Below are 24,662 nucleotides of genomic sequence, written 5' to 3'. Positions count from 1 at the left end.
CTCCAGCGTGCGCTGGTGCAGTTGGCAGCTGAGTGTGAAGCGGCTGGGATGAGAATCAGTTCCTCCAAAATCTGAGGCCATGGCTCCTGACCGTAAAAAGGTGGTTTGCTCTCTCCAGGTTGAAGGAGACTTCCTGCCCTAAGTTGTTCACGAGTGAGGGAAGGAAGGAGCGCGAGATTGACAGACAGATTGGTGCAGCGGATGCAGTAATGCGGACGGTGTACTGGTGGTGAAGAGGGAGCTGAGCCGAAAAGCAAAGCTCTTAATTTACTGGTCAATCTACGTTCCTACCCTCAACTATAGTCATGAGCTTTGGGTCATGACCGAAAGGGCAAGATCATGGATACAAGCGGCCGAAATGAACACCTTGGGTTCCCACCAGAAGAGCTAGAGGAAGTGTCCAAGGAGAGGGAAGTCTGGAACTCTCTGCTCAGACTGCAACCCCTGCGACCCAGCCCCGGATAGACAGATGAAAATGAATGGATGGATGGTAAAATTGAGAAGTTATGTGTTTTGCATGAAAGTATTAAGAATATATGCAAAACAGATATTTTGATATATTCAGGTATGCATTCAATTCCTCAGCAACTTCCAGCTGTTTTCAATGCTTAAGCTACTTTCAGCAATTCTTCAGCAGTCTAGTCACAGTACAGTCACAATACTGCTTCCAGCATTCACTGTATTGTTTTTCTAATCTTTATAGTTTATTATTTTTCTTCCATACGCTTTTGGCACCTAACTAGTCCTACACGCTTTGAGCTATAGATGCCGTTGAAAACATTGAAACATTCAGCTTTTTGTTTAGTTACTCGTATGTTGATTATTTTAATACTATTAAATAATTGCACAAATTACATTCTAATCCAGAAAGGTCTCTTTAACTTTGCCATTGTACTTGTATACAGTAAATATATACAGGTGTTCCCTTTTGTATCGACCACTTTCAGCTAAGTCCACATTTGTAGGTGGCAACTTTTGATATTCGCTTTTTCACATTGTTACATGAGAATATATATTTTGCTTATAAGCTTTGTGCTTAAGTTGTTCAGCTTAGTTTTTTTTTTTGGATCAAACTGTTCAGCTATACTTTAGATGTATTCATCACTTTTAACTATTTCAAATGTTTAAGATTTTCTAATATTAATAATAAATTCAACATTACAGCATTCAACATCATATGCAAATTTAGAGTGCAATTAAGGTTTTTCCTAAGATAGTGTGTATAGCGCTGCTTCGAGTAGTGCTCTCAGCAATTGCTGTGGCTTAGCATTTCCTGTAACTGTTTGATTCTGACGCTGAAGACTGTGGTTAGGTCCTGATTATGGCAGCCATAGTAACGTATAATTAAATGTCTCTTGCATAAAAGTATTAAGAATATATGCAAAACAGGTATTTAGATTTATTGAGCTTTGCATTCAAATTATGCATATGCATTTAATTTCTCAGCCTCTTCTAGCTGTTTTCAATGCTTGAGCTACTTCAGCAGTTCTTCAATAATATATTCAGCTTGGAAACATTTACTGTGCATTTTCTTTTGGAAATGGTTTTTTAAGTGTTAACATTGATATTTCCTTTCTATGTCGGTACCTAACTCCTCCTGCATGCTTTGAGCTACAGAGACCGTTCAAATATCTAAATATGCAGCTTCTTGAGGAGAGGTGTGCTGTTATTTTTCTTCATATATTTTATACTTTTCGAAATATGAAGATTTTCATGTTTGATTTTCTGTTGTCTGAATGTCGTTCTTTTCAAAAGTGAAAAAATGTTAATAGCTTTAGGTTTTTACAACACTGCTTCCCTATTAAGAGAAAGCTCTTATGGTTTGTTTTCATTCACTCTGATCCCGTGAATGAATGGCATAAATCCTTTACTCTTGGGCAGGTTTGATTGCTTCCTGTGTCATCTTCATGCATACTTCTCTCAATATAAATATATGTTTTTCCTTCACATAAATTTAGTTATGCGTTTAATATATCACCAATGTACATCTATAATATAAATCTTTGAATAACAATAAAGATTTTTTTACTTCTATAAATAGTATGTACAGTGCTGTTTAGGGTAGTGCTGTCAGCAGCAGTTACTGTGGCTCAGCACAGGTTTGACTCCGACCTGGTTAGAGTCCTGATTAAGGCAACAGTAAAAATATTAATTTAAATGTTTTGCATGAAACTATTGTATTATAATAATTTATAAAATATATTAATAAATATTACAATAATATTTGCAAAACAAATATTTATTTATATTCAGGTATGTATTAAATTCTAGCTGTTTTCAATGTTTAAACTACATTCAGCAATACATTCAGCATGGAAGCATTCACTGTGCATTTTGTTTTGGAAATGTTTTTTCTAGTTCATTTCATCATTTTGTAGGCAATATCAGCCAGTCGCGTATCGTCACAGAGACTCATGAAAGGGACAACCGTCTTGTTTTGCCACCCACCAACAGTAGATGAAGAAAAGAAGACGGTTTTGGCTAAATGAAGAATCTGGCTTTCTAACAACTGCTGTCCAAAATAAAAGCATGCTAAACAACAAAGAAACTATGCCGTTATTCAAACACACTGTTAAAATATAACCTTTTGTTAAAAAAGTAAAGCAATGTCCGAAAGGTTATCTGTAAAAAAAGATGACTAACATGCCCTGCAGTTGGTGGATCAGGTAGGTCCAATCCCTGCATGTCAGGAGATCAGTCAGAGTGCAATGCATTCGGGTGTTGTAGGATATGACCATTTTCAGCAACAACAATAAAACTGCTGCTTTTTCCTGTTTTTTCTGGACTAAGACCATCAATGTTAAAAGTTTTTGCACATTTTAGCTCATAAAATGTACCATTTTTATAGCACAACTTGCTTTTAAGTGAAGTATTGATTTAAAACACTATTTAATTTTTATTTGCTGATCACAATCAAAGACATTTTGCATTATTCCTGAAATAATTAAAAATGTCCATTTATATATGAACGTACACAGATTCCAAAAACATGCTCACTTGAAATAAAATTGTTTTCATTTAATAAATGTGTGGAACTATTTCTGACACACTTCCATGTGATAGTTTTGCCGATACCTGAGTGGCTCTGTGTCAGTATGAGGGCACGACAGACAAACGACGTCTGACACAAGACAAAGACGATACCACAAACACCACTGCTGCTCCGCTATCTCTTTTATCAAACTATAGTCAACAGTATCAGAAATCAGAAAAGCTTTATTGCCAGGTCCTGTAGAGCGCACTTTACAGAACGAGGAATTTGACCAGGTGTTGGCTGGTGGTGTATGTCAGTATATAATAAGTACAAACAGTATAACATACAACATGACACGGTGACAGTACAACATACAACATCAAATAGTACTTGAATAGTGCAATTAAGGATAAATAAAATGAAATTATCAACAGACTATATACAGTGGAGTGAAGTGGATGCGCAAGTGGTCTGGGATGGTGGGACCTGTAAGTGGCAGCGATAGCCTTTGGTTGGGGGGGTCAACTGGGGGGAGTTGGGGCACTGTTCAATAGACTGACTGGGGTTGGGAAGAAGCTGTTATTGTGGCGGAGGTCCTAGTCCTGATGGACTGGAGCCTCTTGCCAGAGGCAAGGGGCTGAAAGTGTTCATGTCGTGGATGAGAGGGGTCAGCTACAATACCGAGTTTGGGGCCAGGAGATGTGCAGCTCCTGGAGAGACGGGAGCTGGCCGTAGCCGCAGCGAACCAGACTGTGATAGAGGACGTCAATGGATTCAATGATGGCAGTGTAGACGTTTACCAACATCTTTACAGGGAGGTGAAACTTCTTCAGCTGCCTCAGGAAGTAGCCCTGGGGGGATCCGGTGCTGGTGGTCCAGGTATCCGAGACAAGCTTCCCCAGCATCACCTACTGCTGTCTGTCTGTGAGGAAGTCTGTGATCCACCTGCAGGTGGAGTCAGGTACATTCAGCTGGGAGAGTTTGTCATGAAGCAGTGATGGATCTATTGTGCTGAAGGCAGAGCTGAAGTCTACAAACAGGATCCTGGCGTAGAATCCTGGAGAGTCCAGATGCTGGAGGATGAAGTTGAGCGCCATGTTTACAGCATCATCTACAGATCTGTTGGCTCTGTAGGCAAACTGCCGGGGGTCCAGGAGGGGGTCTGCGATGTCTTTGAGGTAGGAGAGGATGAGGCGCTCAAGGCATTTCATAACCACAGAGGTCAGGGCCACGGGTCTGTCCAGTGAGGTGTTGAAAATGTCTGTGAACACTGGATACAGCTGGTTGGCACAGTGCTTCAGGGTGGGGGGGGCAAAGTCCGGGTTCAGTCGCTTAAAGAGTTTGTTTACATCTTCCTCGTTGATGTAAAGGGGTGTGGGGTACGCTGAGGTGTGAAGGTGTGTTGATGGATCAGGTGGGGCTGTGGAGGGAAGGGTTGTTGCTGGTCAATTGCTGGGGAGGGGGGGTGTTAGGAATGTCTGCTGCCTGCTCAAAGCGGCAGTAAAATGTATTCAGGTCGTTGGCTCGACACAGGTCGTTCAGACAGTGGGTGGTTCTGGGCTTGTAGTTGGTGATTGTCTTGAGCGCTTTCAGACAGAAGCAGAGTCGTTGGCAGAGAACTGCTGTTCCATTCTCTCACAATGGGCTGATTTAGCTTTTCTCAACTCCTTGATAAATCTGTGCTTGGCCTCTTTGTATCTGTCTCTGTCCCTACTTCTGAATCCAGCTTCTTTCTCTGACCTCAGCTGTCTGAGCTTAGCTGTGAATCAGGGTTTTTCATTGTTGTAGCTCACCCTGGTGTGTGTTGGAATGACGCTGTCCTCACAAAAGTTGATGTACTGTAGGACGTCACAGTGTCTGTGTACTGGTCCAAGCTGTTGGTGGCAGACCTGAAAACATCCCAGTTTGTGCACCCCAGACACTCCTGAAGTTCCCCCACAGCTTCACAGGTCCACTTCTTACAGGTCCTCACAACCGGCTTGGAGAGTTTTAATTTCTGCACATAGTGAGTGATGGTTTTCACACCTGCACAGGCAGCAGATACCAGACATATTGCACATTCACCCCAACTACCATTCACATGAATCTGAGTGTAAGACGTCATATTTTAAAGAGGAAATCCACTCATCTGTGTGATTGGATTAGCCCCACATCTCAACAAGATTAAAGGAGATATACTATCAAAATCACTTGAAATGGAATCACTGCAATCTAATGGATGGTTTGACTTTTCAGGGCTGTTCAGACAGACAACACAGTTGACATAACATGAAGGGGAAAAAACATTTAAACAATTGATGTGTATGTCAGATATCAAACTATTGTTATGTGTAACCTTGTGTGGGATTATGCTAGTGTGAGTGAATGGCATAGAAAATCTCATCATTGACCAGGTTCACAGAACATCTACAGGATATGTATTCTATTAAATCTGGTCTACGGCTATACTGTTATGTGATATATACACTTGGACTGAGTGCGTTTATAGTACTGACTGGTTCTAAGATTGAGCTTCATGCAGAGCTTTGCACTAGAGCAAAGTTAAAGAACACATGGTCTGTTTGAGTTGCTACTGTACATTTGTTAAACTGTGTTTTCATCTTAACTGCTCGTATATCACTGCAGTGTTTAATGTTTAATGCTTAGATAAAGAAAATAGGTCGCCAGCAGTTGCGTCATTTTGCCGTCACGCTGAGTCGTAAAATGATGATTCGTTGTTGCAGCCCTACTAGCCACAACAACAGTTGAAACATTGGTCTATGTCCAGAATAAACAGGAAAAAGCGGCAGTAATATGTGTTGTGGCTGAAAATGGTCATATCCTACAACACCCAGAAGGCATTGCACTTTGACTAATCTGCAGTGACTGGACTTACCTGAACCATCGACTGTGGGACGTGTTACTGCTCCGGATTACAGATTGACAAAAGGTCATATTTTAACAGTGTGTTTGAATAAAGACATTGTTTCTATGTCGTTTAGCAGCCTTTCATTTGGATCACAGTCTTTAGAAAGCCACAGATATGGATAGCTCAATCGGTAAAAGTCACAGGACTTGCATGCGGGGGGTTCCCGGTTCGAATCCCCGTTAGGGCGAATAGCCATCCAGTGTGGGTCCTTGGGCAAGACCCTTCAAGCTACCGCCTACTTCATATCATGAGAGACAATGAACCACATGAGATACCGGCTCAGACGTCGCCCGGTCTAACAAGGTCTGCGTCAGGTGTTGGGGAACCAGAGCACCTTGGCGAGAAGTGGGCTACTGGAACAAGAAAGAAATGGCTGAGATGCGAAAACAAGGCTCTGTTGGAATGCTACTACTCAAGTAACCCTAGTCAGAGGGGTTACATGCAAAGAATGTGCGGTGAATGGGAACGGAGAAACCCACATTCAAGGCTGACGGCGAAGCAACTAGTAGCTCAGTGTTCCAACATCCACAAACGGCAACTGCTATCACAACTTGAGATTGACGAGATACAACACAAATGCTACAAATGCTACGGCAAGGGGGAGCCAGGACGCCAGGTCAGAGGGGAGATTTCACCATCTCCCCAACCGGAAATTGGGTACGAAGCCCCAGTAAGCACAGATACGCTGAGCGAGGCAGCAACTGACCTGAAAGATAAGATCATGGCGAGACTGAACAGGCAACCCCGAACCCCACTACAACGGCTAAGTGAAGTACCATCAGAAAGTCTCATGGAAGATGTGAATGCAGCATTGAGAGCGATCCCTACCACAACAATCACAGAAACCAATGAGCTGATATACGCTTCAGCATCAGTGATCCTAGAGGTGCTTGGCTATAAGAGGAACCATGGGAGCCATGAGAAACAATACCCACCATGGAAACGAAGGTTGGAGGCAAAAATCAAGGCAGCTCGGAGAGAAGTGAGCCAAATGACAGAGGCCCAGAGAGGTGCAATGAAAAGACCGATGCCCAAGAGGTACAGTCAGATGCCCATACCTGAAGCACTCGAAACTGCCAAGCAAAGGCTACAAGCCTTGGCCAGCCGCCTAAAGAGATACACCAGAGATAACGAAGCCAGACGAATAAACCGGCTGTTCGCAACACAACCTGCGAAAGTGTACTCTCAATGGCAGGGTAATAACAACAGAGCAGACCCACCAAGGCTGGAAACTGAACAGTACTGGAAGGGTATATGGGAAAGGGAGGCATCACACAACAGTGATGCACAGTGGCTGGTGGATCTGAGGGAAGACCACAGCAACCTCCCTGAACAGAATCCAGTGACTATCACAGTGGCAGACATCCAACATATAGGTCTCAGGTATGAAAAACTGGGACAGCACCTGGCCCTGACATGATCCACGCCTACTGGCTAAAGAAGCTCACTGCAATCCATGAGCGCCTGGCAGCACAAATGAACCAGCTGCTAAGGGATGGACTCACCCTGAATGGCTAACCGAAGGGCGAACGATCCTGATAATGAAGGATCCCTCAAAGGGGTACAGTCCCATCCAACTACCGGCCAATAACCTGTCTCTCCACAACATGGAAGCTCATGTCAGGCATCATCGCAGCTAAGATAAGTGGGCACATGGGTCAATACATGAGCGAAACACAGAAGGGCATTGGTAAGGATACCAGAGGAGCCAAACACCAACTCCTGGTAGACAGAACAGTCGCCCAAGACTGCAGAATGCGACACAACCAACCTGTGCTCAGCCTGGATCGACTACAAGAAAGCCTATGACTTCAATGCCACACACATGGATCACTGAATGCTTGGAGCTGTACAACATCAACAGAACTCTAAGGGCCTTCATTGCAAACTCAATGAGGTTGTGGAGAACCACCCTTGAAGCCAATGGGAAGCCACTTGCCCCAAGTATCCATCAAATGTGGCATATACCAAGGAGATGCACTGTCCCACTGCTGTTCTGCATAGGTCTGAACCCCCTCAGCCAAATAATAAACAAGACTGGCTATGGATAACCGACTCCGGAACGGGGGCCACCATAAGTCACCTCCTCTACATGGATGACATCAAGCTGTATGCCAAGAGTGAGCGAGACATCGACTCGCTGATCCACACCACCAGGATCTACAGCTCGGACATCGGGAGGTCATTCGGACTCGAGAAATGTGGGAGGATGGTGACAAAGAGAGGCAAGGTAATCCACACAGAAGGGGTCTCACTCCCAGAAGGAAGAATAGCAGACATTGAGGACAATTACAAGTACCTTGGAATACCACAGGCAAACGGCAACCTTGAACAGGCAACAAGGAATGCGGCAACAGCCAAATACCTCCAACGAGTAAGGCAAGTCCTAAGAAGCCAGCTCAATGGCAAGAACAAATCCCGGGCAATAAACAGCTACGCTCTGCCAGTGATCAGATACCCTGCGGGTATAATAAGGTGGCCAAAGGAAGAGATACAGACCACAGATGTTAAGACACGAAAGCTCCTCACCATGCATGGAGGGTTCCACCCCAAATCCAGCACCCTGAGACTGTACGCTAGCCGCAAGGAAGGAGGCCGAGGACTAGTGAGCGTGAGAGCCACTATCCAGGATGAAACATCCAAGATCCATAAGTACAATCAAGGATAAGGCCCCAACAGATGACGTGCTGAGTGAATGTCTCAGGCAGTGGAGAACAGAGGATGAGATGCTGGAAGAGGGACCATCATGGGAGGACAAGCCCTTGCACGGGATGTACCACCGGAACATAACTGAAGTGGCTGATCTCAACAAATCCTACCAATGGCTTGAAAGGGCTGGGCTGAAGGACAGCACAGAGGGCACTCATCCTGGCTGCACAGGAGCAGGCCCTGAGCACCAGAGCCATAGAGGCCCAGATCTACCACACCAGACAAGACCCAAGGTGTAGACTGTGCAAAGAGGCCCCAGAGACGGTCCAGCACATAACTGCAGGGTGTAAGATGCTGGCAGGCAAAGCATACATGGAACGCCATAACCAAGTGGCTGGCATAGTATACAGGAACATCTGCGCGGAGTATGGACTGGAAACCCCAAGGTCAAAGTGGGAAACACCTCCCAAGGTGGTAGAGAACGAGCGAGCCAAGATCCTGTGGGACTTCCAGATACAGACAGACAGAATGGTAATGGCGAACCAACCAGACATTGTGGTGGTGGACAAAGAGCAGAGGAAAGCCGTAGTGGTGGATGTGGCAATACCAAGCGATGGCAACATCAGGAAAAAGGAACATGAGAAACTAGAGAAATACCAAGGGCTCAGAGAAGAACTGGAGAAGGCTTGGAAGGTGAAGGCCACAGTGGTGCCTGTGGTGATCGGAGCACTAGGGGCTGTGACCCCCAAACTGGAGGAGTGGCAGATCCCTGGAAAAACATCCGAAATCTCAGTCCAGAAAAGTGCAGTCCTAGGAACAGCAAGGATACTGCGCAGAACCCTCAAGCTCCCTGGCCTCTGGTAGAGGACCCGAGCTTGGAAAGTGGATGAGACCACCCGCGGAGGGTGAGAATAGAGTGTATATATATATATATATATATATATATATATATATATATATATATAGTCGTAGCACTTCAATGTGTCAGCCTTTACGGCAATCTGTTTGCATTTTCAGCGTGGTATCACCGGGTTTTCAGCGCGTTGGAGCTGTGTTGCGTCTATTTGGCCTATAGGTGGCGATCAACCCCCACACTGGCCTTTATGAGGCTGTCTTAAACTTATGTTATATAGGTCCATGTAGAGCCACGTCACAACGCCTCCGTGGTGTAATGGTTTGTTTATTGTTAACAGCCTTGACGTGTCCATTTTTTACCCTGGGTTCGAATCCCGGTGGAAGCAGAAGTTGTAATTACTGAACATTTTTATATTTTGGCATACAAGAAAATAACAAATGATTAATAGGGCTGGCTGCCTGTATTATTTAGCAGAGCTATAGCCATGTTACCAAGAGGTTCACCAGCCGCTTTCGGCAGTGAGTCATAGACGGACGTTGTTCTGCCCGCTTTCATGTAGACACGGAAGTCTTCACTGTTTTTTTAAACGTAGATTTTGTTGATTTCATTATTCATTTACAACAACATGCAAATGCTAAAAATTTTCTGAAAAGATGACTGTACACCCATCACGTTTGGGTGAACGCGCATCAACACGCAGGACAAAGATCTGCGTTTCTCTGCTGCTACAGCCTCGGCTGCGTTGGGTTGTTAGTCTCCCTTTCACCTCTACCATATGAAATGTGTTCCTACGAAAGTGATCAGCCGCTTTCAGAATCAGAATCGTTTTTATTCCCCAGGTTTGAACAGGGCAAACATTATTTTTATTTGTTTAAAAAAAATCCCATACGGTTTGCACTGTAACGTCACCAAAAATTACGAAAAAACGATAGTACAGTTTTAATAAATGTGCATTAAAAATATAAACAGAAAACGCTTAAAAGCGTTTCCTTTTTATATTCCGTTTATTTTGTTATTTTCCCTTTCACCTGGTGACGCGCACGTACTGCGGTAAAAAAGGTGGTCGCTTTGAAGTGCTACGACTGTATATATATATATATATATATATATATATATATATATATATACACAAATATGTTCCCAATCGAATATTGAGTGGTTTTTGGTCAATCCTCAGCTTTTACATTAGTGTGTATTGCGTGAGCTAAAGTGCGTGAAGTCACAGCTAGAGTGTGAAGGAACGTTTTTTAAGACAGAACCTCTCTCTTTAACTCAGGCAGGCATTTTTAAATTGCAACTGTGGCCACAATTTTCACTCCTCAAGCTTTAAACTCACACCAGTTGCTCATTGAAGCCTTGGGATTCATAAAGTTAAGTTATTTTTGTGATAACCTTTGCTTTTTGTGCTGATCAGTGGAGGTACCATGACAATGATGCAGCTGCAGCAGATAAGGGATTGAGCTCAGTAGCACTTTGACTTACAAGTCAAACTCCTAATGCTCAGTGTCCACAGCATCTCTATGCATATCACTGATGAGTTCATTGCACTGTTGATGCCCCATAAGAGCGGGTGTAGACATTAAGCTTTTTTAAAACTACCTGGTTTTTAATATACTTGAGGGGTGTCTTTAAGGAATTAATTCTACATTACAGCATTCAACAATATATGCAAACTTATAGCACAATGCATTGTGGGTGATGCACCATAACAGGAACTGGTGTTAATCATTGCATTGATTAATGAACAATTATTGCATTAGACTCTTCATGTTGACATAAGAGACTAATCTTTATGTTTAATTACAATATTTTAAAGTATGCCAATATTATCAAAATTTTATTTAAATTGTTTTTTAATCACTGAATGCTCTTCAGCTTTGTCCTTTTGCTTATACAGTAGAAAATGATTGATGCATGATTTTGTGTTAAAATATTCACATAGATTTGCATTTTCAACATTGTAGCAACATTTAGTACTGAAACAGTCCTTCTGGACTGACTGGAACAAGAGTTAAGTTAGGTCAATTAACTGACAGTCCAGTTAATTCCTGTACTTAACTACAGTTAACAGCAGGATTTAAGATTAGTCTGTGCAGGTAAACAGACAAGAGAGATAGCTTCTCTTGGGGTGCTCCTTTAGTAGAAAGCAAATCCTGTTTATTTTTCACACACCCAACAAATCACTGCTCATTGATGGTCACTCCCACACACACTCTCCTGACTCAGGGTGTACCACACAAAACAACAAGAACACATTACAACCACACATGAACAAAAGGCTAAATTAATTTCACCAAAATTATACAGTTTGTTTAATCCTAACTTTACCTTTAACACTACAAATACAAGAACAGTTCTTTTACCCATAAGCCTTAGTGGCTCAGGGCGGGACTAACCGCTGTGGGCCACTACAATATGTTAAAATTGAAATTGCAATTATTGATTCATGATTTTGTATTAAAATGTTCTCATTTGCATAGGTTTACCCTTTTGGGACTGTTGCAACTCTCAAGTCGTTGTTTAAACCAATAAATATTTTATATTCACACACACACACACACACACACACACACACACACAAACACACACACACACACACACACACACACACACACACACACACACACACACACACACACACACACACACAAACACACAAACATATCTCTCCATGTGGAGACAGCTCTTCAGCTATGTCCTATTTCAGCTACAGTATATCCTGTAGTCCTTGGCTTGCCCCTATTATTTTGCAGATCGAATCAGCTACATTCAACTCATCACCTCGTTTCAGTAATGTTTCAACTGATTAATTACAAATAGTTAATTAGATATAATATAGCAATATTTCTCCTTTCAACTGGTTTGTTATGACTACTATTGCAACTATTGCAACCTTCAGCTTTTTGTTTAAGCATATACAGGTCGTCCAAGTTATAATAAATGTACCAATCTCTAAATTTAGCCCTAATAGCACTATTTTTGCTGTTTAATAGGTAATTGTGTTTAGTTAACAGGACTATTTTAAAGTTTAGGTCCCAAGCATACGCACACCTCAAAATCCTTTTAAAAAAAGCACCAGTCCAAATATTTAGCTTTCATAGCACTATTTCCACCTTTGAAAGTTTAACTAAGACTAGGTAATAAGACTATTTCATAGCAATTCAGCACACACCATCTCCAAATACGGTCACTTTCATCGGCTCAACGCTTCATCGTAGGATCATCGTTTAACTTTCTAAAGGGTGTTATCTTTAGGAGATGGGGGCTATTACTTTTCAGCAACTATTTCAGCTTTTCAACTTATAACTTTATTCAACTTTTTTAGCGTTTTTTAAATAGTCATTTATGGAATCATCATTCTTCAACTTTTTGTAAACTTGGCTATTTTCATCGGTTTCTGTCATTGTCATTCTTTGGTGTAGAAACGTCATTTAAACTTCAAAAGTGTCTATCATCATGCAACTTTCTCCTTGTAAATCAGCGTCCTTATATCTCCTATACTTTTCACCTTGTGAGCGTTTAAATATCGTGTGGTTTTCAGTGATTCTTCAGCGTTACCATTAGTGTGTATTGCGTGAGCTAGAGTGTGAGGGCACGTTTTTTTAAGACAGAACTTCTGTTTTCAACTTGTCATTACAGCCACAATTTTCACTATCAACATATTTTTTACTTGTGTTTGTAGTCATACTTGTCTTCTTTCTAATGTGATGTCTGGCTAAGCTGTCAGACCTATACTTTAGTCGCTATCGACTTCAAAGCACAGAGATCCTGAATTTCCCCCATAGACTGTAATGACAATTCCCCCCAGACGTCTGGGGAAAAACGCAAAAGCAGACACATTTTGAAATTGTGAGTGTGACCACAATCTTGAGTGCTTACACATAAAATTCAAACCAGTTGCTCATTGAAGCCTTGGAATTCATAAAGTCAAGTTACTGTAGTTCTGTCATACCTATAATAGTTTTGCTGGAATAAGCCTATTTATCAGCATTAAAACTGAAGTTTGCTGCTTTCACAGAGCAGAGTGAGCCTGATTTTCCCGACTTTCGTCTCCATGGCAACGGAGCAGCTGCAGATTTGACTGACAGTTCAAACTCCTGATGCTCAGTGTACAAAGCAGTTCCATGTTTATTACTGATTATTGTTGATCACTGCACTATTGGATTGTGTAGTAATTAAGCACACACTTCCTCTAATTTCTTTTAAAATAAAATCACCAAGCCAAATAATTAGATTAGATAGCAATATTTCTGCTTTTGGCTGGGTAATTATGACTATTTAAAGACTAAGTGACAGTTACGTTAATACCCCCACACATTTCCGCAATACTTTCAAAATGAAAGCACGACTGCAATACATTTGCTTTAAGTTTCTGGTTCTGACTGAATAATTACCAATCCTTAATGAGACTATTTTACAGTTCAGCAAATAACCACACACACACACTTATTATGTGCTTTTTTTCTGAAAGGGCTTAATGTAAATCTTTTGCTTTAATAGGGATATTTTTGCTTTTGAATGATAAGTTATGACAGTAAAAGTCAGTTAAATTCTGTGTTAACTATAGGTGAAATCATCTACTTCTCAATTGCTGCAGGAACTCAGATTAATCTTGCAGGCAAACAGACATGGAAACATGGTCTCTCTTGGTGTGCTCCCTTAGTAGAAAGCAAATCCCATTTATTGATCACACACCCAACATATCACTGCTTGCTGAGGGCCACTCACATACAGTACACTCTCCTCACTCATGGTGTACCACACAAAACAACAAGAACACATTATAACCATAAATAACAAGATGCTAAATTACTTTCACCAAAGTTATAAATTTTTTTTAATTCTAACTTTAAATATAACACTACAAACACAAGAACGGTTGTTTCGTCTTCGTCAACGTTTTATCGTTTTAATTGTTTGTCGCAGTTAACTTTGTGTTGTCAGCAGCCTAATCAGCGTTTGTCATCGTTGCGGCAGCAGATCAGCTCTCCCACGTAATTTCTCAAGAAATTCCTTTTTTTAGTTCATTACACTAGTAATTAATCAAACACTTCCTCTGAATCCTTTAAAAAAAAGCACCAATTCAATTTTTCAGCTTTATTAGCACCAGTTTTGTTTTTGAATGTGTAAATGTGACTAGAAAATGAGACTACTTGCGCTGTGTGTGTTTACTAGCTAGCTAGCTATAGCTAAGCTATTAAGCACACACAGCTACTCCAAATCCTTTCAAAATAAAAGCCCCAATCCAGATCTTTTTGGATACATTAAGCTATATTCCATTAAACTGTTCAAACATTTACACACTTTTGGCATTTTTTTGGCAGTTTATTAATTTCAGCAAATCTTTTTAAAGTTTCCTCCGTTTGAAAATCAACTACTCCAGCTTCAACTGGACAACTACTGATTCTCTTGAGATACAGTCATCTATGCTTGTCATGTTTCAGCTATTTCCTGCAATTCTTCAAGAACACATGCTTTATCTAGTTGTCTTTATTCTCCAATGTATTAAACAATGTGATCAGGTTTTGTCTAGTTAAAACTAGGGTTAGCTAACATGTCAAATGCGTGTTAATACAAGACTTTATTAACGTCGACAATGTGTTGAGTGAGTGTTAACACAGTATATTTTCATTATTAATATTTGGAAAGTCCGTTGCTCCCTGGCTCTGAATACTCATACGGACGACAGAAGGGTCACAAGAGGAGAGGGCTGTTGATCAGTACTGGCCTGAGGTAAGCTTCTCAACCAATCAAAGCTTTTGGGGGCGAAGCCAAAGAAAGCTGCAGCGCTCAGTTAACTGGAACCAAATAAAATAAAGGTGTCTTATGTGAACATTATCATATGATCCTAAATCAGCTCAATCACTCCAGTACTTCGAGTCTGAAGTATTACCTAAATGGAATACAGAGGGAGACTTCGGCAGACTACATTGGATGTAGCGTGTGGGAGAAGTATAAACAAAAGCAAGGAAAGCTAACGAATGTCATAGCTAAGTGGTTAGCTACAAACTGCAGGCCGATTAGTGTTGGAAGATGTTGGTCTAAGAAACGTTGCAACGTATGACAGCATTTGTGAGCTTCCCTCACGACGCACCATCCCAGGAGGAATGCATGAGTTGTATGAAAAGGAGAGGAGTTACAACGTGCACCAACTGTTGCTCTCACGCATCTAATGCATTGATTGCAATTAATCGCAGAAAACTCATGCAGTTAATGCGATTAGGGATTTTATTCCTATCACTAGTTATAAAGTAGCGTAACAGCAGTAAAATCGTTTCTAGCACTATATGTTTGGATTACAGGAGACTCCCGCGTGTCTGGTAAATCTGGTAAATTAGTGCCACCTAAATAAGTAGAATGTCAACATAAATACAGAGGTAAATACATGTGGAAATGCACAAAGACATGTAATGTAGGGAAAAAATAATTAGAAAGTGCATTTTGCATTAATTAAATTCTTTCTAACATATGTATTCATTTGTCCTTTTGTTTATCTAAAGTTTATCTAAAGAATCTGTGCACACAAATTACTCTGCCTGACAGCTGTGATGTTAGACATGATGTATGAACAAAAAGAACATCAAGGACAAAAATGTTGCACAGTAAGGTGCAGACAGGGAACCACCCTGGAGCTAGGCCTAGGGTCAGGGTTGGTCTGGGAGCACCCAGATAGCCAAACTTCAGATTGAGGAACAGTGGTAAACCCTGGACCAGCTACACAGCCTCATAATGAGCCGCTCTGAGTTTGTCCAATCCACAAACACTTTTTGGATTTGGAGAAAGTGGAGTTGAAAAGTGTTAGAGCTTGGTATTTTTTAAATGTTTTAAATTGTTATTGAATAAGCAGCAAGAACAGTTTGCAGTTTTTTTCAGGAAATACACTATGAAGTTTTGCAGCCTATAGAGGAGTGATTTTGGCCCTTACAATAAGGAGGGTTGATGCAGGTGAGATCTAACAATAATGGTCAGTGTTCACCGAGAAGACAGATGGAGCTACATGCTAATGTAACGGTTACAAAAAGAATGGAGCAAACAATCCAAAATGAAAAAGCACAAGAGGAGGAATTCAAATAGAGTTTCAGTTTCCTACCTGACCCCATGTCCATGATGTTGGTCTGCCCACGACGCTCGGCTACCAGCCGTGACGAGCCAGGCATGCTCACTGGCTCTGAACGTACCGGCTGGATCCTACACACACGCACACGCACACACGCACACACACACACACACACACACACACACACACACACACACACACACACACACACACACACACACACACACACACACACACACACACACATCTATTATCAAAAATATGTTCATTGTGATTTATTTGCAAAAAGCAGGATCTATGTGTATGTGTGTGTGTAATTAAGAATTTAATAACCGTACAAATCCTGTGCACTCTTACTGTTACACATGTAATTACTTCCCTAATACAGAATAACTTTCGGAGATTACTTCTACCATCTACAAATCTTCCATATTTTCATGTAAAACCTTCAGGTATCATTACATAACAAGCTTTACTTTATAAATTGCAATATTCACTTACTTACTTACTGTAAGTGTCATACAGCATGAATTTGCAGTTTCAAGTTAGTTTTAGAAGAAAAAAAACTGTAGAAACTTACTTATTGAGGACCCAGAAGAGATAACTATTTGAGTGGCACTTTGTAAACAATGATTAATACCCACTTCACTAAATATGGTTCAGGGAATAAAACGTTACTAAAGCAACACTAACACCAAGGCAACAAGAGCAACCCACGCTTTCGAGAGCTATATATTTGTTTCCTCTTCTTTACCACTTGGTCCAGTCAGAGGAAGATGCAAATATTCTTGTCAAAGTATTTGTACCCCTTGAACTAAAAAATAAGGCTATAGGGAAGTTTAAAGCTGAATGGTATTATAAAGAAGATCCTAAGATTTGAAACTGATGGGCTGGGGAAAGCAGAGCATTAATCACAATTAACGGTAGAATTTACAGAAAGGAGGACAAAAAATATTACTACATGCAGAGAGGTTAGGTTAGGTTTGACTGAACATCTCCACAACCACTACAGGAAGATTTGGGTTGTTTGTTCAGCTATTAGGTGTAAGGCTATTTGTACCAAAAAGACTCAGGTCAAATGATATGATTTCTGGCAGATAAGGGTCATAAACATCCTAAATAGTTACATTTAACATAACAGTGCAGAACCTTTTTTAAAATTAAGGTGATAAGGCTCTCTAAAATCTGTACTCAGATCTAAGCCCTGACTCGGGATCTCAGGTGCCTTAAGGTTTTACTGTACAGTACCTGAGGCTGTGTAGGTCCAGGTCATCTGTGTCAAAGTCCAGGAGTGGCTGCTGGACATCAGTGGGGCCATGGGACTGAAGCACAGATGATGAGGAGGAGATGACTGTAGTCTGGCCTGAAGGGTGGATGGTCTTAAACTGAAACTGAGGGCCCATCCATAAGCGTCGGTGGGGTCCTGTATGTGTCACAATCTCAACCTGAAAATGCAAGGGAGAAAATGTACAGTATAACTTCAAAAAACAATTCTGAAAATTTTCCTGGGGTAAAACAAGAATATAAACAGAAAATAATCACTGTCAGCAAGTTGTTGGCTAATCGATAAGCTCAGAGGATACAGTATAGAAAACGCCAGGCTCAGCACACTAATGTTAGCATGCAACATGCTAACATTTGCTAAGTACTGTAGTAGCAAAAATGTTCAGTGTCGTCTACTGCTTAATTACTGTTTGGCCTAAAGGAAAACCTAGCACTGTACCAACCCAAAGATGCACCATCAAGATTTCAGAGAAGGTCCCAAATGTAGCAGCCAACTAAAAGCTTTTACTAACAGGGGGCATCACAGAAGGTGGAGATGATGTCAGAACCCACAGGCTTAAAGTTGCTGTGACATACTGGGATAGAAGGTGGTGCTGGTCCATGTTGGCTCTAATACTGGTCAGACGTCAAAAGATGGAGATGGAGTGTGGCATCCAACTATTACTGCCTCCTCCGGTCTCCTCTTACCACCTGTTGCCTTGGAATCTCTCTTTCCATTGGTCCTCTCTACGTTGGCTTTTTTATTCATCTCCCAGCAGCAATTAGCATGGCTTCTGGTGTCCCAAGATTCACATCTTATTATGTTTAGCTTTGTGTCCTACTTCTGCCTACAGTAGCTAAGCAGTCTCAGGCCCCACTGTCAGCTTCCAATGCATTAGAAAGACATGAGAGCTTCATGTGCATTTGTGTTTATATGCTGTATTCATATACAGCTTTAGATATATTTGGTCTGTCACAGCTGTGCAAATCAGGCCACTGGAGGGAGAATTGTCACTTTGTGTGCATGTGTGCTTCGCCAGTTATCACCACCACTGTCACGCCCAGACCCAGTGCTGAACAGATGCCAAGGATGGAAGGTCCAGATGTCAGCACCACAACCATCCTCCCCCTCCTGTCTCACGAACTAGACATGTAGTCTCAGAGTTTCTCAGACAGCCTAAGTATTTGAACCACTGATTCACTGAGTCTGTGAAAATTGGGCACAACACCTGTTGGCCTTCTTCGCCTTCTGAATGACCAGCTAGTCATAATCAGGGAAGCAATAATTATGTATCCCATTCCATTAGAATGCTGCAATTTGAAACTATCCCAGGTCAAATACAGACTCTATCAGGAGACCTGGACAGAGACTTATGTTGTTCATTGGAAAAAAATAATACTAAGCACCACAAGAGTGAATTCTCCCTGCAGGGGTCAATAAAGTGACAAATTAGACACTGGCAGTGAAAACAGTATAAAAGGTTAATGATAAATGTAGGCAGCATCAAACCTAAGCTGAACACTACCCCAGAACCGATGCTTTGCAGTTTCACCACTACCGCTGTACTGACAGGGAGTCGCCAAAAACAGGGTTAGTGCAACTGATAGGTTTGGTTCTGGCAAACTATCATGACAGATATGAACCACAGTCCCTCCAAGCTAAGTGGGGAGCATTTTAACAAATCAATTATTCATGCAGCAGAATTATTGATGCTAAAGATGTAGTGGGTTACCTGTCGGCACCAAAGATAAGTGCTATGAGGGTTAACCAAGCTGAAAGACTGTGAGAGCACTGGATTTCTACAACATGCTTTGACCAACTACTGCACAGTTTGTGTGACAGGGAGGAAGCTGCAAAAGGATAATTCCCATTCAGTGAATAAAAAACTGAAGAAATAGTTAAAATGGTTAGGCTGGAAGGATGAATACGAATTACCTCATCACATCACAGACCGTATGCTAACACCTGAGAAATAATAAAGTAAACATGTCTGTCCTACAGAGTTGGAGAACAGTAATGCTGGTAAAGCAGACTCTGACCTGAGAGAGCCACTCCTCGTCCTCCTGGCCACTGTGGTCCGATGCCAGGCTGTCTGAGGACTCGTAACGCGTCATGGGGCCTTGGATTCCTGGGGGCATAGCTGACGCTGACATACACGCGCGCACGCGCGCGCACACACACACACACACACACACACACACACACACACACACACACACACACACACACACACACACACACACACACACACACACACACACACACACACACACACACACACACACACACACACAAAGGACTTTTAGCTGAAAGAGACAATACTTTGTGCTAGAATTTTACTTAATCACAATTGTCTAGAATGTGTGTCCCATATAATAAGTCTGCAAAGCTCAGTTCATTGTATAAGTGCATAAGGGAAGAATTTTAGTAACTGCTTATGGGAGTGATCACGTATTCTGGCACTGACTATAGATTTGTGTTAATCATTGGGTTCTGACGAAAATGATCCTACATTAATAAAAGCCAAGTTACTTTCTGTTCATTTATTGTCAGTGGATGCCAACAAAGAAAAATAGAAATAGAAAATAGAATAGAAAAACATAATGCCAGGTCATGTTTGCCTTTTGTAACACATGGGTGCATGTTAGTGAGTGTGAAAGTACAGAATTGTTATCTGTGAGCCACACAGAGGGAGACAGTGAGAGACCAGTGGACAGATGGGGCTCCTGCAAGCTCCAATAGGCAGGCATGGAGATTGAGGCCTAAGGTGAAGAATCAGCCCCTGGGATGGGGTTAGTTCAAGACAAGAATGTCTAATAAACTTGTCAAGTCTGCATCTGGAGCACAGGAGACGCTGTCTTCCTCTCCACACGCTCACACATTTCCAATCTGTGCCAGGAGTTCAGACACACTTGACTGAGGTATCAGCAATCCTCCCAACCAGCCGTTCAATGACGTTCTGAACTGCCATGAAGGGCTACGCATTTCTTCCACCTGCTTTTGAAATTGTTGCTTTGTTTATATCTGCACTTCACAAAATATATATTTTAATATATTGACACAGACTGAGGCCAAGGTCCAGCTGTAAAGAAACAGTGCTCCCTTCAACTACTATCTTCAGCTACTACTTTATCATGATCATCATCATCGTACCAAACAATAATACATATTTAAGGATAAGAAAGAGTAAAAAGCAAAGCCTGAGGTAGTGAGGCTATTATAAATAATTTTTAATAAACTAACCCCTTACAAACACAGAATAAAGAGACACCAAAAAGTCGGCTAGGGCAGAAGGAAAAAGGGCGGGGGAAAGAGAGAGAGAGGATCTTGTGTCCTTTTGAAATAGTAGCGAGAGGTGAGAAGAACAAAGCCTGTACCCTGTTACTTATTAAACAACATCATGACTCCTCTGTTTCCTCGGCCTGGACTCACTCCTGATGCCTCTCACTCTCCTTTTCCCGTCTCCCTCTTAGTCGCCCTGCTCTCTGACCCCTGGGGCCAATAGCTGTCCTCTAATTAATTATTGATGTTCTAAAGCAGTTGGTTGACTAGCTGGATCAGGTTACCGCTGAGGCTGGAGGAAGCTAGTGGTCATCCTAGTGGCTCAGGCCAGACCCACTGTGTCTGTTATGAGCTAAAATGGCCGTGGTTGTTACAGTCGTAGCTACACATCAGCATCCAACTGCTTTTACCACTCTTATTACTAACTCACCAGAGACACAACGTAAGGGACACGTAAGAGTTTTGGAGATCTGATGTACAGCTCACTAAACTAACTTTTGTGTTTGAGGTGGGTTCATTAAACACGGGGAAATACAAAAATGGTGAAGGCAAAGTCTGTAGTAGCTGTGCAAAAACAAAAGCCACTTGTCTGGTTTAAAGCTGTTCCAATAATCAATTCCTCAGCTAATATACTTAAATGTGATCGTAGACTGAGATTTTAAACTGAAGACAAGAAAGCAGAAAACATTAGAATTCAATTTAACAATCAATTTTATCGACTCGTCTATTTTTAACAATTTAACAATTACTTCAAGTTAGCTGCTTGTGTGTATCTACACAGACACATGGCGCCACTGTAAGACGCGCTGCTATATTTGATCTATTTTATTATAGGGGCTAAAACAACAGATCCATCTCCTACTACAATTCACTACAGCTCCCACTGTGACCGCAACAATAAACAATCAACACTAACTTCAAAACTTTAGAAGAAAGTAAAACAAGTCCAAGAAGAATAGACAGGAGAGTTGAAGTATTGTACTGCTACTTGCTTACATCTGGTTGTTTTCGATTCTTCCCTCCATAGGTTGGAGACAATGCCAACTAACATTTCTGCAGTGTCTTACTGTATGATTTTTGCATACTCATGTTTCCCTCCAACGGGGGAACAGACTCCTCTGTGTTATAATCTTTATGGGCAGAGCTGTGCTTTTCCATACTGAAGGTCAGTAGACAGTGGCCTGTTAGCCGAAGCAGTGAAGCAGGGAGTCAGAACAAGAACAAAGACTGCACAGGTATTGATATAGCCCAACCTCCAGGGGCCTGAGGCCAGGGGCTGCACGGAGTGATCTCCAAACCCTGATAAGAGCCTAACAATCTGACAGGCAGGAGAGTTGGCTGCACGGTGAACAGAGAATAACTGTCTTGTCTGGCCTGTCCAATCTCCTAACCTTTATCTCTTTCATTCGTTACTACTTCTTCGTTTTTTTCTCCCTCTTTATATTTTGGCTGCCATGGCTGGCTGCCATGGCTGGCTCCACTGCTCCACCTATGTGTCTTCTCACTTTCCTCTTTGAGTAGCACTCTGGCAGACAGGTGCTGGGATATTGACAGACTGGGATGGCTTAGTCATTATGTATCATTCAAGGCTTTGACTGACAGTTCCTTCATTCATCTGGTGCTACACCTACCCCATCCTTTCTTACTGACCTAGTCATGGGGCCATGGTTTCTCTTTACCAAATGCCTGGCGCTTCAAAGCCTGTACTCTGGCCCCTCTCTCAGAGCAATTAGATCTATTGATGAGGCAACTGTGCTCGGCATGTCATGGGCCTTTACATCACAGGAAGGCAGCCATGTCAGCCAGTCAGTCAGTCCTCACAATTAGCACATTGTATGACAGGTAGGGAGGGAAGGGCTGCAGCCAAAAACAACGGCCACAGTTACCATCATAACAAGCCTCAAAGGAGTCCGCCACAAATTTAGCTGGTAAATTATTCACTTGTTTGCTTCAGAGCAACCTTGTGGCATGGTGAAGAAAACATACAGTGAAGAGCTAAAAAAATTACCAAACCTGGGAAAACGAATGGCTGAATTTATTGAACCTATATCTTATTATTTTATACTATTATAGGTTTTGGCCACCATATAGATGCCCTCAATCCAGATGGATGAGTAGCGAAATCACTTGGATGACTGAGAATCCTCGGCATCGTTTTGCACATGGCCCAACAGGGACGTCAGTCGCCTTGTTGTTTAGATTTTGAACATTCACACAAATGTGTTAAAAAGCTGGGTTCAGTATGCAATTAACATCCAGGTTTGCTGTGATATTAGATGTTATGAATTCAATTATTGTTAAAACCACTTGGTGCTGGTATAAAGAGGCACAGGTGTCAATTTTTCCCTTTTTGGAAAAGGTGATTGCCCTCTCAGTTAAAATGCTATCTACACATTAAAAACTTGGCTTGGTAGCTCTCTGATTACTCCTAGCTGTAGTAAGGCATCTCCCTTATTTATGAGTTCACTGTACAATGTGTTTCTCCCTTTGTCTTATCTCTCCAAGGCAGTACTGTGCATTGAAACTGTCTGTGGGCTGAGTGCTGCTAGTAGCGCCTACAGATGGACAGGTGGAGATAGTGACCATGAAGTGGCGCCAGCGGTGCCTTTTATCGTGCCGTCCTAGAGGCTCCGGTCTGGCCTGACCCTAGCCTTTCTCTTCCCTTTCTATTTTTTTCCCTGCATACTGCATTTTTAATCAGGCTGGGTCATCCAATATAGAGCCACGAGACCAGAGACCATGACCTGTCAATCTAGCTCTGCCACCGCTTTGCCTTACACCACCTTTAAAGAGACAAACTCCTTAGTCAGATAATTAGCTATAGAGACTTAATTTGCTATGTTTGACAGGATTTCTGTGTCTAGTGTAATGGTAAACTTTCCATCTGAATGTTTGTCTGTTCTCTGGTCTTGTGGCTCACTTTTGCTAGCACCGTTTTGATCACTGCATCAGCAATGCTAATTAGACACATATGGCACACTTTCCTCTGCAAGTGCAAGCTGTGTCTTTTCAATTTCCCTTGCAGCAGGAGCAGGCTGGCTAAGTGGCGCATGGCTGTGTTGCAATTCACCCTTCGGTCAAACTGAGTCTTTTTCCTGGATCACTTCTCCTCTGTGCTGCCAAGCCCTGGAGGAAACAGCAGAGGAGGGGGCTGGCAAAAGGATGTATGCTGAGGAACAGGATGTTGAAAGTATGTGTTTGGCTACAATGCACATAAATGGAAGGTGGCACTCCAAGAGTAAGTCGGTGAGTGGTGGTGATGTTTAGGATGCTGAGCCCAGAGGGAACAGCTAAACAATTATGTTTACAGCATTTTGACCTTGCATTAGTTCACACTTGGTTGACTTGAGGAATAAAGTGACACATCCGTTCTATCTGGCTATTGTTAATTAGATGTAAATGTTAATGCAATGAATCTCTCTCATTATGCAGCCAGTTTCACTGCCAGGCTGGCAGAGAGAATGATGGAGCAGGCTAATGCCTGTGCCCGTCAGTCCTACGCATCTTCATCGATCTGACACTAGAAGTGACCATTAGCACTAATTTGGGAAAATATCCTACCAGTTAGACCTGGAGCACTGCACAACACACAGCTACCACTACCCAAGAGCTAATTACAGATTTTGTATGTTTATAATTACAGAGTGAGCAAAAAAAGCCAGTCTATTCTAG

The 24,662-nt window shown here is 41.9% G+C and overlaps 1 protein-coding gene across 10 annotated transcripts in view; it reads right to left on the bottom strand.

The window, feature by feature from the left end:
* The window catches only part of bcas3 (BCAS3 microtubule associated cell migration factor), a 286,604-nt gene that overhangs the window by 150,645 nt on the left and 111,297 nt on the right, over positions 1 to 24,662 (bottom strand). For 9 of the 10 annotated variants that reach the window (XR_003787971.3, XM_029171342.2, XM_029171343.2 and 6 more), the window contains 3 exons: positions 19,748 to 19,854; positions 17,693 to 17,889; positions 16,478 to 16,575 (listed from right to left, as the gene is read on the bottom strand). Coding sequence is in view for 9 of the 10 variants with exons in the window: in XM_029171342.2 (XP_029027175.1) it covers positions 16,478 to 16,575; positions 17,693 to 17,889; positions 19,748 to 19,854 (402 nt within the window). In the remaining variant the exon portion in view is untranslated. Of the gene's footprint in view, positions 1 to 10,519; positions 15,186 to 16,477; positions 16,576 to 17,692; positions 17,890 to 19,747; positions 19,855 to 24,662 lie in introns of those variants that run through there. The other variant, XM_029171347.3, reaches the window with a different exon arrangement.

This window comes from Betta splendens, chromosome 13 (genome assembly GCF_900634795.4).
Source record: "Betta splendens chromosome 13, fBetSpl5.4, whole genome shotgun sequence".
Taxonomy (NCBI): Eukaryota; Metazoa; Chordata; class Actinopteri; order Anabantiformes; family Osphronemidae; genus Betta; species Betta splendens.
The sequence above is the reverse complement of the archived record's forward strand: the minus strand, read 5'-3'. Positions and strand labels throughout refer to the sequence as shown.